This window comes from Pectinophora gossypiella, chromosome 17, assembly GCF_024362695.1.
Source record: "Pectinophora gossypiella chromosome 17, ilPecGoss1.1, whole genome shotgun sequence".
Classification (NCBI taxonomy): Eukaryota; Metazoa; Arthropoda; class Insecta; order Lepidoptera; family Gelechiidae; genus Pectinophora; species Pectinophora gossypiella.
In genome coordinates, this window is record NC_065420.1 from 4524879 (window position 1) to 4537989 (window position 13111).

Consider the following 13111-nt stretch of genomic DNA (forward strand, 5'->3'; position numbering starts at 1 on the left):
CACATCGGGGTTGAAGAGTTTATTGTCGCGAAGTCATTGGCCTTCTCTATGGATAGTCTGAAGGTAAGTATATGTGAATTGCAACCCAGTTTAAGCATGGGCAATAATGGATGAAATAAAAGTTTAAGTGTAACATGGCTTTTACGTGTTAATTACTCGGCTCTGGCGAAATGGAAAGGAGGGTAATGTTTTTCTCGTAACTGAAGGTACATTGTATGTGAATTTGTAGGTTTTTGCATTCCCATGTACAACTAAAATTGTTAGGTTAATTATAATTATGGTGTTAATTCGTAGCAATTTCAACTGCAAGTGACGAAGTAATATTTAGCTGTTTATGTTTTGTGTTGTATGTTTTATATCGCGTGGGTTGTGAGGTGGATTATCAACCCCATCAACCCTGGTGTCAGGGCTACTATTGAGCCGCCAAAGGTCCTGACATGGCTCATGTAACAACTACTTACTTACATCAGTAAGTAGTAACTGGGACCAACGGATTAACGTGCCTTCCGAAGCATGGATCATCTTACTTTCGGGCAATCAGGTGATCAGCCTGTAATGTCCTAACCAAACTAGGGGGATAACAAAGTGATTTTTGTGATATTTCCCCTCCGGAATTTGAACCCGGGACCTCTGGATAGTGAGCCCAACGCTCAAACCACGGAGGCCGTTAATGTGGCCTTTTGAACCCCCAGTCAAAATATTATTAAATTAGCGGCAGCCCGCGACTTCGTCCGCGTGGATTTCGGTTTCTGCGGTAAGAACATCTGATTTTGTTTTTATTGTTAAAGCCTGTGTGTTATTCTGATGTATAAGCTACATTATTGTAAAGTTTTATTAAAATCCATTCAGTATTTTTTGCGTGAAAGAGTAACAAACATTCATACTTACAAACTTTCACATTTATAATATTAGTAGGTATATTAGTAGGAATTAGTAAGATATGTACATATTTCCGCGTATGTATTTCCCGCGTTAACTACTCCTATTGGTTTTTTGTGTGACGTAACTTATTGAAGATGTACCTCGACCTTAACTATTTGGCTGGAAAATCTTGAAAATCACATATATATTCCCAATATACTATTAATTTGCTGCTTCGTATCATCGCGGGGTATTGCCCAACATTGATACATCTCATTTGATATGCATAAGACGCATCATAACCTCCGCATGCAAATTGATTTGTTTTATGGAGGTCGTGTTATCCTTATTATATTGTTTGCGTCGTAAATGTTTTAGAGTCAGCAAGTATATTATCATGATAATAACATACTTAAGTATAACATAAAAAATTGCACTGGAAAAACTCATACTTTCTATTTTATTGAATTCCTATTTTGTATGCGTCGAATCACTCGTGTAGAACTTCTATATTTTTTTTAAATTACTAATATCTCACTTTTAAATATTCACTCATTATACACAGTGTTAGTGACATCGTAACGAATACTGAGGGGGATGATTCAGACCATGATTCTGAGTCGATATCAAGTGGAATTTTCCGACCCAATTCATGATTTTTAAATTGTAGCTATATCTATATCAATACCAAGATGGCAATCAATCTTGATTTTTGATTGTTACTGCTACTTTTGTTTTAATAATCATAATGATACCTATTAAGTATAACTGGGCGAGCCGAAGTAGAGCCGTCAGCTGGAGGTAACCCTGAGCTGGCCGGCAGGGTTGGCGGCGAGGGTTCCGGGGTCGGCGCGGTCGGCGCCGGCGTTGGCGGGGTCGGCGGAACGGTCGGCACGGTTGGTACTGGCTGCGGGAATGCGCTGGACGCTGTGTCTGGAAGAGAGGTGATGGAATAATATAGATAACATAAAATAGCATCACACCTATATAGGTGTATATAACACAACATGTACTCACTCCTCACCGGTCATGTCTTAGTCCCATGAAATAGTCTCTTTCCATTAACCGGACACAAAAAGCCACGTTAAGCCGTTGGTCCCGGTTACTACTTACTGATGTAAGTAAGTAGTCGTTACATGAGCCATGTCAGGGGCCTTTGGCGGCTCAATAGTAACCCTGACACCAGGGTTGATGAGGTTGGTACTCCACCTCACAACCCACACGATAGAAGAAGACCGGCCACAAATCGTGGAAACCTCGTGATATCAATTATCTACGAACCAAACGTGAATTGAAAAACAATGGGTTTAAATTCATGTTTGGATCTTAAACGATTGATATCACCTGGTTTCTAGGGTTTGTTGCATAACCAGATGAGGCACCCTTTATCCAACAGCATACCTTTTGCTCCAATGTGGCGCCAAGATGGTGTCCTAGTGAGACAGGGTCCTAACCTGAATCACTACTGTGGAAAAATACTATTTGGACATTCCTTAAACATTACGATTACACAATGCCTCTTTGTATCATATCTGAAAAGAATTCGTATTGAGTGAATAGCATACAACTAAAAGCGTTCTTTCAAAGGTTTTGTGTCATTAATCTTTAAAAGACTTTTGTTTTGGGTTATGTGGTGTATTGATTGTGAAGTTTCAAGGTTATTTGAAGTGCAAAGTACTTAGGTATATTATAACTCTTTACCGGTAACGACCGTAGAAAAGACTTCAACGCGTTCGTTTGCGTTTTTAGTGTATTCCAAAAATATTTTTTAAATTATTCGATGTTCTAAATTTGTCAGAAAATAAATTTAAAGCTCATGTGAAGCTTACTTTATGTAAAAAAGCTTATTATAAGATTAATGACTACCTAAATGATAAAAATGTCTGGTATTTAATGTGTTCCTCTAGTTATTAAATAACTTGTAATGTATATCCTCATTGGTTTTTAAAAGATGTGTTGCTGTTGCAGTTTCTTATCATTTCTTCTCCTCAGCCATAACAGCTTGCGAAATGACGTAAATTCAAAAATGTTACATTGACCTTCAACAAGTTTATCCATGATAATTACGTTGAATAAATGATTCTGATTTCTGATTAACATGCTAGATCTACCATCTCACCTGTTCCTAAAACGCCGTTAAAGTTGTCCTTAGCCAACACCACCTCGAAGTATCTGGTGAAGTCCCCGGTGGGGTCCCACTTGGCCGACAGCTTTCCCCACTCCTCCGGGTACTCGTACTTCAACCTCTTGATGACCTTCACGGCCGTCTTCTTCTGTCGATCCGTGCAGCGCACGCACTTCGTTCTCAGAGCTTCTGGGAGTATTCCTGGCAAGAAAAACAAAACAAAATTAGCATGTATCTTCAGCGTAGCTTCGAATCCCGGTGGGGACAAATCAGAAAAATCACTTTGTGATCCCTGACCAAACTAGGGAGTTTGGTTAGGACATTACAGGCTGATCACCTGATTGTCCAAAAAGTACGTTACGTTAAGCCGTTGGTCCCGGTCATTACTTACTGATGTAAGTACGTAGTCGTTACATGAGTCATGTCAGGGGCCTATGGTGGCTCAGTAATAACCCTGACACCAGGGTTGATGGGGTTGGTAGTCCACCTTACAATCCACACGATAGAAGAGAAGAATGCAAGATCATCAGAGAGTTCGTATTGAAAGTCACGTTTACTTATATTTTTAATTTTAATTAAGTACATGATTATCATCTGTGTAGATTGAAACAAATTTATAAACGAATAACCAACATTCCTAATCATTATCTACATTCTGTAGAGTTTTAGAGTAAAGCGGCAGGAGAGGAAAGGCGGTATGGGTTCCGCGCCGAGGGTTCTAGCCAATAGACGCAACGAATGCTATCTACGTGGATAAATGTTGTACTAGCATTGGTTGAAGCCGTCTTTTGTTGGTGGTTATTGACCCAGATAATTTTCCCCAGAATGGATTCAGCAGGTTCTGCACAGCAACCGCGCGGCGCACGGCGCGTATCATATCGAGGATTTCGACCAATAGGAGCAGCGCATGCTATCTACGGTAGATAATGGTCGTAGGGCTAAGGCGGCGCAGTTGCTGTGCCGCTAAGTAATTACTAAGTATTTATCTATAAGGAACTTCTAAATAAATAACGAAGTAACCACGATTAGTATAATAGATAAACTCAAATGGCTATATTAAAAACATAAAGCCATAAAGAAATCAGGCTCATGTTTATGACCATTTTCATAACAATACATTTTATTGTTATTTTCCTCGTTGAAATGTATTATGTTATTATAATATAGGTATTATTGTAATTGTTTCCATAACATACCATTATCTCAAAGTACCAACCAACTTAGAATTAAATCAATTGACATAACACGCGTGGATTGTCATAATATTGTATTCTCTTCTTATAACTCATCTCAATATTCATTGTGCTGAAAAGAATAAAAGAATGATGTCCTCTCTTCTTTTAAATAGGAATCCAAACTCGTATTCCGTAATGGGTTAGACAGAGCAAGTAATCAGAAGACTAAACGCGCCCGTTTCTTAATTATCATCATATTTAAGATCCCCTTTTTTATTTCTTTTTTGCTTGACTTTTTGTAGATTTCCCTCAGATTGGATTACTTAAATATAATCATTATACCATCTTGAATTTAATTGGACAGTAAACTACAAGACAATTACCCAAAACCGGCTTAAACGTGTCTTGAACGAGATTTCATTTAAAAAAAAAACTAGTACCTACTTATGATCGAGTATGATTATTACTACTTATACAGAGCTCACCAGATAAGAAATCGGCAACGGTCTTTTCGTTAGTATAATTAGTATTTACATACTTATTTTTGGCGAAAGATGGAGAGTATACCTAGAAGGGCTTACATTGACCAAATTGGGGATGTCCTTAGAAAAGGTTTAGTACGATCTACTCTGAACCGGCGGGCGTGTATGAAGCGATTGATGAATGTGGAGGAAGCAAGAGAAGTGTCAGGATCGAAGCAAATGGAATTCTATAGTCTCTACTTACCCCGGTGGGAAATAGGCATGAGTTTATGTATGTATGAAGAGTATAAGCTGGACTGAAATGGTGTCAAATGAAAAAGTGATGGAAAGAGTAGAAGAAAAAAGAACCATAATAAAGACTATAGAGAACCGGGGAGGAAATATGGTTGGCCACCTGATACGACACCATTCGTTTATAAAAAACATCACAGAAGGAAAAGTTTAAGGAACGAGAGGATGGGGTAGACCTAGGAGAACATTTATGAAACAAATAAAAGAGAAAGTGCAGGTCGTATTGTATCAGGAGGTGAAGGATTTGGCGGGAAGAAGAGAGGAATGGCGATTACTCCACCGACAAGAGCGCAGCTCTTAAATAAATAGAGATTTTTGGTAATACTTACAAATGATAATGATGACAATGTAAAACAAAGCACAAAATGTCTTATAATTAGACAAGGCACTAAGTACCTCTCTTTATTAACCGCAAAAATACACGTATAATGGTAAAAATGAATTTAAAAAATCTAGGATAATAATATCATTCTAGGATATCGTTATAGCAGGCTTTTGTGGGCGTATACTTGGCTGTTCGATGTTATTTATACATTTTATTTTGGTAAAAAACAAGAAACATGCATAAAGTTAAGGTCCCGTTGCATTGAACTTTTGATGTTATAAGGTTAAGTCACACAGGCGACAGGAGCGTTCTGGAGATGGGATTTTTTTTGAAGTTGAAATGTGTTTGTATGGACTCTTAAAGAAATCCGGACGCGAAACGCGGCATAGTTTCTACAAAATTCCCATCTATGCCACTATTTTTGTCGTGACTTTTTGTAGGTTTGCCTCAGATGGCATTAACTACTTGGTCGGACGAGTGGGGAGCGCTGAGGGTTGTCACTAATTAAAAAAAATAAGAGGATTATGTTTGAAATCTATGTCACTATGTGTCTTAAATCTTAACGTTGCTCTTGGTCGATGTAGTGTATCTGCAGCGATCAGAGGGTCTAAAAAGGCCACTTCGAAGCTAATCATTTAAAGTCCAATATTGGTGCTAATTCCTGTAAATACCATCTAATTTTATTTTAAGTTATATCTGTCATTTTCTTATCCGCCGAAAAGGAAAAGGACGGGTAATCGACAAGCATAAAATTTATGGAACACACGTCAATTTTAAGGACAAATCTAAAACAACCGTCTAAAAATTTTAATTCATCAGTCAATAACCCGACACAGGTAAGTAGACAGCACGTCAAACGGATTGCATACCAACGACATACATTTTTAATTCGCCCGGGTTATTCATTCATTTATTCATTCTTCCTAAAATTAAGAGCTGTGAATCACCCGTCCCTTTCCTTTTCGACGGATATGAACATTATGGATATAACTTAAAATAAAATTAGGCTGTGTCTGCAGGAATCGGGGCCATTGCATATATAAATAAGTGCGGAAAAATAGGAATATTGTTGCTTTTTTAGATGAATTGCTTCAATGTGGCCCTTTCAATTCCCCTATCTGTTTATCCACTCCATATGTTCAAAATAAACGTGAAGTGCGCAAGGTCTTATGTGAAACTAGAACTATTTTACGATTATAAGGTCCTCGCCCTCTCGCGAACGACCCTGACCTGCGAGTATTCATAACAAGCAACGGAGATGGTAATTTATTAAAATTGAGCAATAAAGTGAAATACATTCTCTTTTTTACTATTGGCATAACAGGACTTTTCGTAAAAGTATTTATAAGTAGTTTGAAGATTCGATGACCTTGCCTTGTGGTTTTCCATGTATCATTTCGTTTTCGGATTAAATTTCGCTATGCAATGTAATGTGATGCTAACTTAACTACTTATAGGTAAAAACCTAATCTATTTAATAAAACTGGGTCAAAGATAAATGATGAAATGCGAATCTAGAAATAGCCAGTCTACCATAATAAAAAATCAATCCCATTTTTCTTTTTGGCTTATTTTCGTAATTATGAAATAAGTTACAATACTTTTGACTACTTTTACTGATGACGTAACAGGCCAGTATTTTCATAATGTAGGTACTTAATAGAAAAGTTTTCGTTTTGACATTTCAAACAAGTATTTGATTTGATTATGTTGTCAAATAGCAACATACTTATATTCTTTTCCGAAGTATCAAAGTTTTGGTTCTTTGCTTCACTATGTAGTTGTAAGAAATGTTTCACACAAATAAAATAGAACTCCTTGGTATTTAAACATCGAAAACTGTGTTGATTGGTCTTCACTGTTCCATTTTCAATTTGTTAAAAATCTTGTTTTTTTTTAATAAGTAACTTGATATTAGGCCAAAATATAAATCGAATATTATATCTCTTCGGTATGCTAATCTAATATTGAAATAGAGGGAGCCTCTTTAACACGCACCTATTTATTTCGAGAGCATTTTTTGCTTATTTATGTAAATTAAAAGTGAAGTGTAGGTAAAACCCGCTGACATTGATCACGCGAATAGAACGCCGATTAAAATGTTGTTTTATGTTCTGTTTTTGAAATCGGGAAGAGGAAGCTTGTCATTTTAAGTCATAACCTTTCTAGTTTAATATGCTTTTAATTATCTTATTTGAATACAGAAGAAAAGTTTGTTTGAGGCATTTCTTTCGTAGGTACATACTTAGGAAAGTTCGAAATTTGTAACTTTTTTAGAAAAAATGAACTTAGTTATAGACAAATTCCACAGATAATAATATTTCATGCTTTATAGTTGCGATGAGATACATTTTGGATAATAAGTAGGTATGTAAGTACTTCTGTCCTAATAGAGGCAGGTTTATCGCCTGTTAACTTGATTGTCGCATTAATGACTCTAAAAATAAGACCCATATGTTTATTTTTTTATAAAATACTAGTAAAGTACATATCTGTGAATCATGCAGAATGTAATAACATAATATATGCGCTGGTATTTCCAAAGTTAACCTAAACATACGTAGTCACAAATATAACAAAATAGGTACCTATTCTCAAAGTTTATGTGATTTTATCTTAAGTAGGTAATGAGTATTGGTGTATATTTTGTCATTATTTATACTTAACCTCTCATATGCCGAGATACCAGACACAATAGATTTTACATTGTGTCTGGTCGAGATCCGCGTTCCGGCGTTCGAAAGATTAAAAGGTATTGAATGAAACTACTCTACTATGATGTTTGTATTCAACCGTTGTACGGCCATACAGCTAATGTGACGTAGGCGAGATACTAAATGAGTTCCGTGTTTTATAGAACAATCCATTGAGGTAATACGTTACCATAGTGACGAACAATCCTATCTATACGGACTCGGACAAAGGAGCACTAAACTAGTATTGTGCTTATACACTAGAAAACAACCTAATAGTCAAATGAGATACTTTTATTTGTTCATCAACAGTTTATTTGTATGGCGTTTGAATGAGAATATGAAACGGTGCTCATCAATAAAGAAAGAAATATAAGTTTAAAAACTAAAACGCGGAAAAAACGCACTCTACACGTACGGCAACGAGCATTAATATGTATACACTTTGGTACCATGTCACACTAACTTTTTTGACAAATTGAACTGTAAGTCTCACTAAATGTCAAATATGTTAGTTCAAAAGAGTCCTAAAGTGGGTACATTATATTGCTCATGACTGTACATACATAAACTTACGCCTATTTCTCACCGGGATAAACAGAGACTATGGATGTTCCATGTTCCATTTGTGTCCATTCGGTCATTTGCCAGTCCATTTGCGTCGATCCTGACATACTTCTCTTGCTTCCTCTACATTCATCAATCGTTTCATACATGAGTCAAAATAACTGAAGCTTTACTGACTTTTTAAAAAAAATATTTATTTGAATTTTTTAACACAAGTACTTATGTTAAAGAATTACAAAGAGTGACCTAAACTACTCTAAAACTACCGGTGGTGTGAATCCCCTCTTCAGAGCGCAGGTGGCTTATATAGTGGTCAGACCATTACTTCTCTATTGTTCCGGACGAAGACAAAACAGATAATTCCATTGGAGACTTATTGACCATTAAGGTGTTTGGTTTTCAAAAATACACCTCTCATTCTTGGTGGTCCAAGGTGTCAACAAGATCGTTTGAGTTTTGGGTTGAACTGTCTGCTGAAAAGCTGTCTGGTGCAAAGTCATTATATTTTTAGATGCTTCTCTGTGTTGGGTCGGTTGACTGTCCCCCTCCAAATTTGAAGTCCATGGTTTCAAACTAACCTTGGATCGGCAAAATTTGAAATATAATAGAACAGCAATTATAATTATAGTGATAACAGCGATCCAACTGTACTGAATTATTTCATGAGTTTCTTGTAACGTCAAAGTCTGGATTTCCCTTATTTGCTTAATTTTTGCTGTTATTTTTGATTTATCGTAACTTAGTTCAACCTCTGGTATTGTTTCCATTCTTGGTAACTCAATGTCAGCTATAATAATATTTTCTTCTGATTCACTTGTCTTGAAAAGCTGTGTTCCCGAAACATTCAATTCACAATTTTCTCCACTCAATATGTATGATCCTCTTGCCCACACAGTATTTTCTTCTTTATTACACCGAAACCTTATTTCAGTTGTTTTATTAAAAAAACATGTAGATCGCTTTCGATGTTATCTGTTGAATGTCTTCATCGGGGCATATAACTGGAACAGTTTGACAGTTAATACCTTCCTTCTTGAATAGAATTTCGGTTTCACATGTTTCCATCCTTATAGGGCTTCCCTTGCATATTAATATGTCAAGCTCCTTGCAGTCCACAACCTCATAGACATCTTCTTTGTTGTAAGCTATGGTAACCTTTTGTAATAAAGGATAGGAGCAGGCAGGGGTACTAAGGATGATTGGAACAATTTTTCTAGTTTGATAGATGTTCTGCTTAACTAATGGCACTTCCAAAATGAAATACGCGCTACCAGATACAATTTTACTACTTACTTTTATGAATGGTTCAATATCATTTAAATTATCGGAAATCATAATATTTTTAGGAATAGATTTTACAGTATTTTCCAAGACATGAGATTGAATTATACTATAGTGATACATACCATGTTCAGAAAAAGTAATTGCAGTACTTAGTCTTTCAGCTACTTCTTGTAAAGTTTGAGCTTGTAATAACAAACCTATAGCTACTCTCTGTTGATTTCTATTATTCGTCATTAATACATATTTCTTTTCAATTTCATTTTGTAATTGAGTTATCTTAGCTATTTGATTATTATATTCTTCTAATGAATCATTGGTTACAGAAATTTGTTTATTATAAGCAACTCTAAGCGTTTCTAAATCTTTTTGAATGCTATTCAAATCATCTTGATCCAAGTTACCAGTGATAGATTTAATTACTGAACCTAGCCCATTAATAAGACCTCTCTTAACTCTGGTTTTACTTTGAATATCTAAATGATTACATATTTCTCTTACATGATCTAATATTATTTCAGTTCTTTGATAAATAGGTTTGATATCATCTAATTGATATTTTAACATAACATCTTTCAAGAAATTATCTATCATATCTAACTTTTCCATTATTGGTTCTATATTTAACTTATGTATAATAGTCCACTTTCCTTCTATAATACGAGTAGGCTTAAGCCCTACCAGAATAACGTGCTCATTTCGACTCAACTGCTTGAACTCGAAACTGAGGGCAGTGATGGCTCTGTAACAATGAGTTCCTCAATATGATAAGTTCTTCCATTGCTAAGTTTATACTTATTATTAGGTTCTATAGAAACTATTTTATATGGACCCAAAAATCTTGATTTTGTTTTGTGCCTGTCTGCCATACTATTCTTTAAATAAGCTAAGTCCCCTATATCAAAGGTTTTCGGGGGCCTAACGCGTTTATTTGTATAATTGTTACGCTGTTCTTTCTGCCTTTTTATTAAGTCGTGAACGTTTTTATTTAATTTATTTACAAAATCCTTTTGTTGTGCTGTATATTGTTGAATGACTACACGTAAATTATCAAAGCTTTTAAGCTTAGGTTTCCTACCAAAATGAACTTCAAAGGGCGTCATATTGATAGTACTATGTGTGGTATTATTATAGGCGTGAGTGATATAATGAATTTTTTGAGTTCGATCCAAATCGGAGTCGCGTTGCAATCTATAAAGTTCTTGAATTGTATTATGTAGCCTCTCTACATCAGAATTGGATTTATGATGTTGAGGACTTGTTGTGTGATCAACTATGCTATATATTTGAAATAGCTCCTTTACTATTTCGCTACAAAATGACTGTTCTCCATCATGTACTATTTTCCTAGGCGCTCCTATCATAGCGAATATTTCAATTAAGGTATCGTAAACTCTACTTTTTTCTGTCGGCTTAACTATCGCATATTTAGAGAATTTATCTATAATTGTCAAATACCACTGTCGTTCCAAGGACATAAAATCTATGTGCCATACTTCCATAGGTTCATAGGGAGTTTCAGTCTCATAGGCCAAGGTTGTATAAGGTTGCCTATTGTATTTTTCCTTTTTACAGGTTTCACAATGTAGAGCAAAGTTTTTAATTTGTTTCTTCATATTCTCCCAATAATATTTTTCCCTAAGTTGCCTATACAAGCTCTCTATGCCTGCATGTCTGTTTTCTTGTAAATGATAATCTTTAATTAACCTTAACTGTTCTTCTTTGTCAGTTATCTCTACAAGTGATTTAGTAAATCTAGTGGGTTTGAATTTACTGTGGTCAAAATATTTCCGATAAACTTCCGATACTCTACAATAAAGATCATCATTAGGTATAATAAAAGCATATTTTTCGTGGGGGAGATACTCTAACATGAATTCTTTAATTGTTTGTTCTTCATCTTCAGGTGGAATATAAAAATACCAAATTCCATTTCGTAATAACGCCTTTTTGTAAGGTGCATATTCAAAAATAGCTCTATGCAACCTTTTAGGTGGATAGGCATCTATTATTGGGATACCTGAGTCACTATCACGCTGATTAGAATGAACAGTTCTCCTTGGAGTACCACTTTCGGAACTGTCAGATAAAGAAAGGTCGTCCTCCACATTGACGCGCATCGAGTCTGTTCTCTGATTTCGTGGCGTAGGTGGCATATTTGAAGGACCTGGCTGGGGTGACGACGAACTATCATCCGTGTGAAATATTTCAACTCTACTTAAAGCATCCACCACATAATTATCTTTTCCTTTCACATGTTCAATAGCAAAATCGTAATCCTGTAATTTTAATTTCCATCTAGTTAATCGTTGATTGGGTTCCTTAAGTTTTGACAACCAAATAAGCGCTTTATGATCTGTTCTCAGAATAAACTTTCTACCATAGATATAAGGTCTAAATTGTGTGACTGCCCACAATATTCCTAATAACTCACGTTCAGTTGTATTGTATTTCCGTTCAGTATCGGACAGCGTTCGCGATGCATAAACAATAGGGTGACCATCTTGACTCAGGACTGCTCCTAAGGCAACATCTGAGGCATCAGTGGTTATAACAAAGGATTTATTAAAATCGGGAAATGCTAAAATAGGCGCATTTATAAGTAGGTGTTTACAAGTATTTATTGCATCTATATATTTTTTATCCGAAATATTTATAATTGCGTTCTTTTTAGTGGCTTCCGTTAAGGGTTTAATTATTTTGCTTAAGTTAGGTACAAATTTTCTGTAATAACCTATCAATCCTAAAAATGCTCGAATTTCTCTCAAAGTTTTAGGAATGGGGAACTTTTGAATTGCTTCGATTTTCTTTTGATTAGGTTTTAGACCGTCTTTATTTAAAACATGACCTAGAAATTCTATTTCCTCCTTCATAAAAACGCATTTATTTTTATTCAATTTTAAATTAGCTTTCCTTAACGCTTCGAATACCTGTTGTAATCTATTTATGTGTTCTTGCTTCGTTTTTGAATAAATAATGATGTCATCCAAATAAACTAAACAAATGTTACGCATTATCTCGTTCTTAAAAACACTGTTCATCATTCTCTGGAACGTAGCCGGCGCGTTTTTCAAACCAAAGGGCATTCTCAAAAATTCATAATGACCATTCGGAGTACTAAATGCAGTTTTCTCTATTGAATCTTCATCCATTTTTATTTGATGATATCCTGACGTTAAATCCAAAGTAGTAAAATAATTGTTACCCTGTAATTTTGAAAACAATTCCTCTATATTCGGCAATGGGTATTTATCAGATTTAGTGACTTCATTTAGACGTCGGTAATCAATGACCATTCGCCATTTTGGTTT

General features: G+C 35.5%; 1 protein-coding gene across 1 annotated transcript in view; it reads right to left on the bottom strand.

Annotated features, from left to right (window-relative positions):
- The window catches only part of LOC126374415 (YLP motif-containing protein 1-like), a 61660-nt gene that overhangs the window by 19646 nt on the left and 28903 nt on the right, over window positions 1-13111 (bottom strand). The window contains exons 2-3 of the mRNA XM_050021059.1: window positions 2981-3187; window positions 1617-1794 (exon numbers count right to left, since the gene is read on the bottom strand). Coding sequence (XP_049877016.1) covers window positions 1617-1794; window positions 2981-3187 — 385 coding nt within the window. The remainder of the gene's footprint in view (window positions 1-1616; window positions 1795-2980; window positions 3188-13111) is intronic.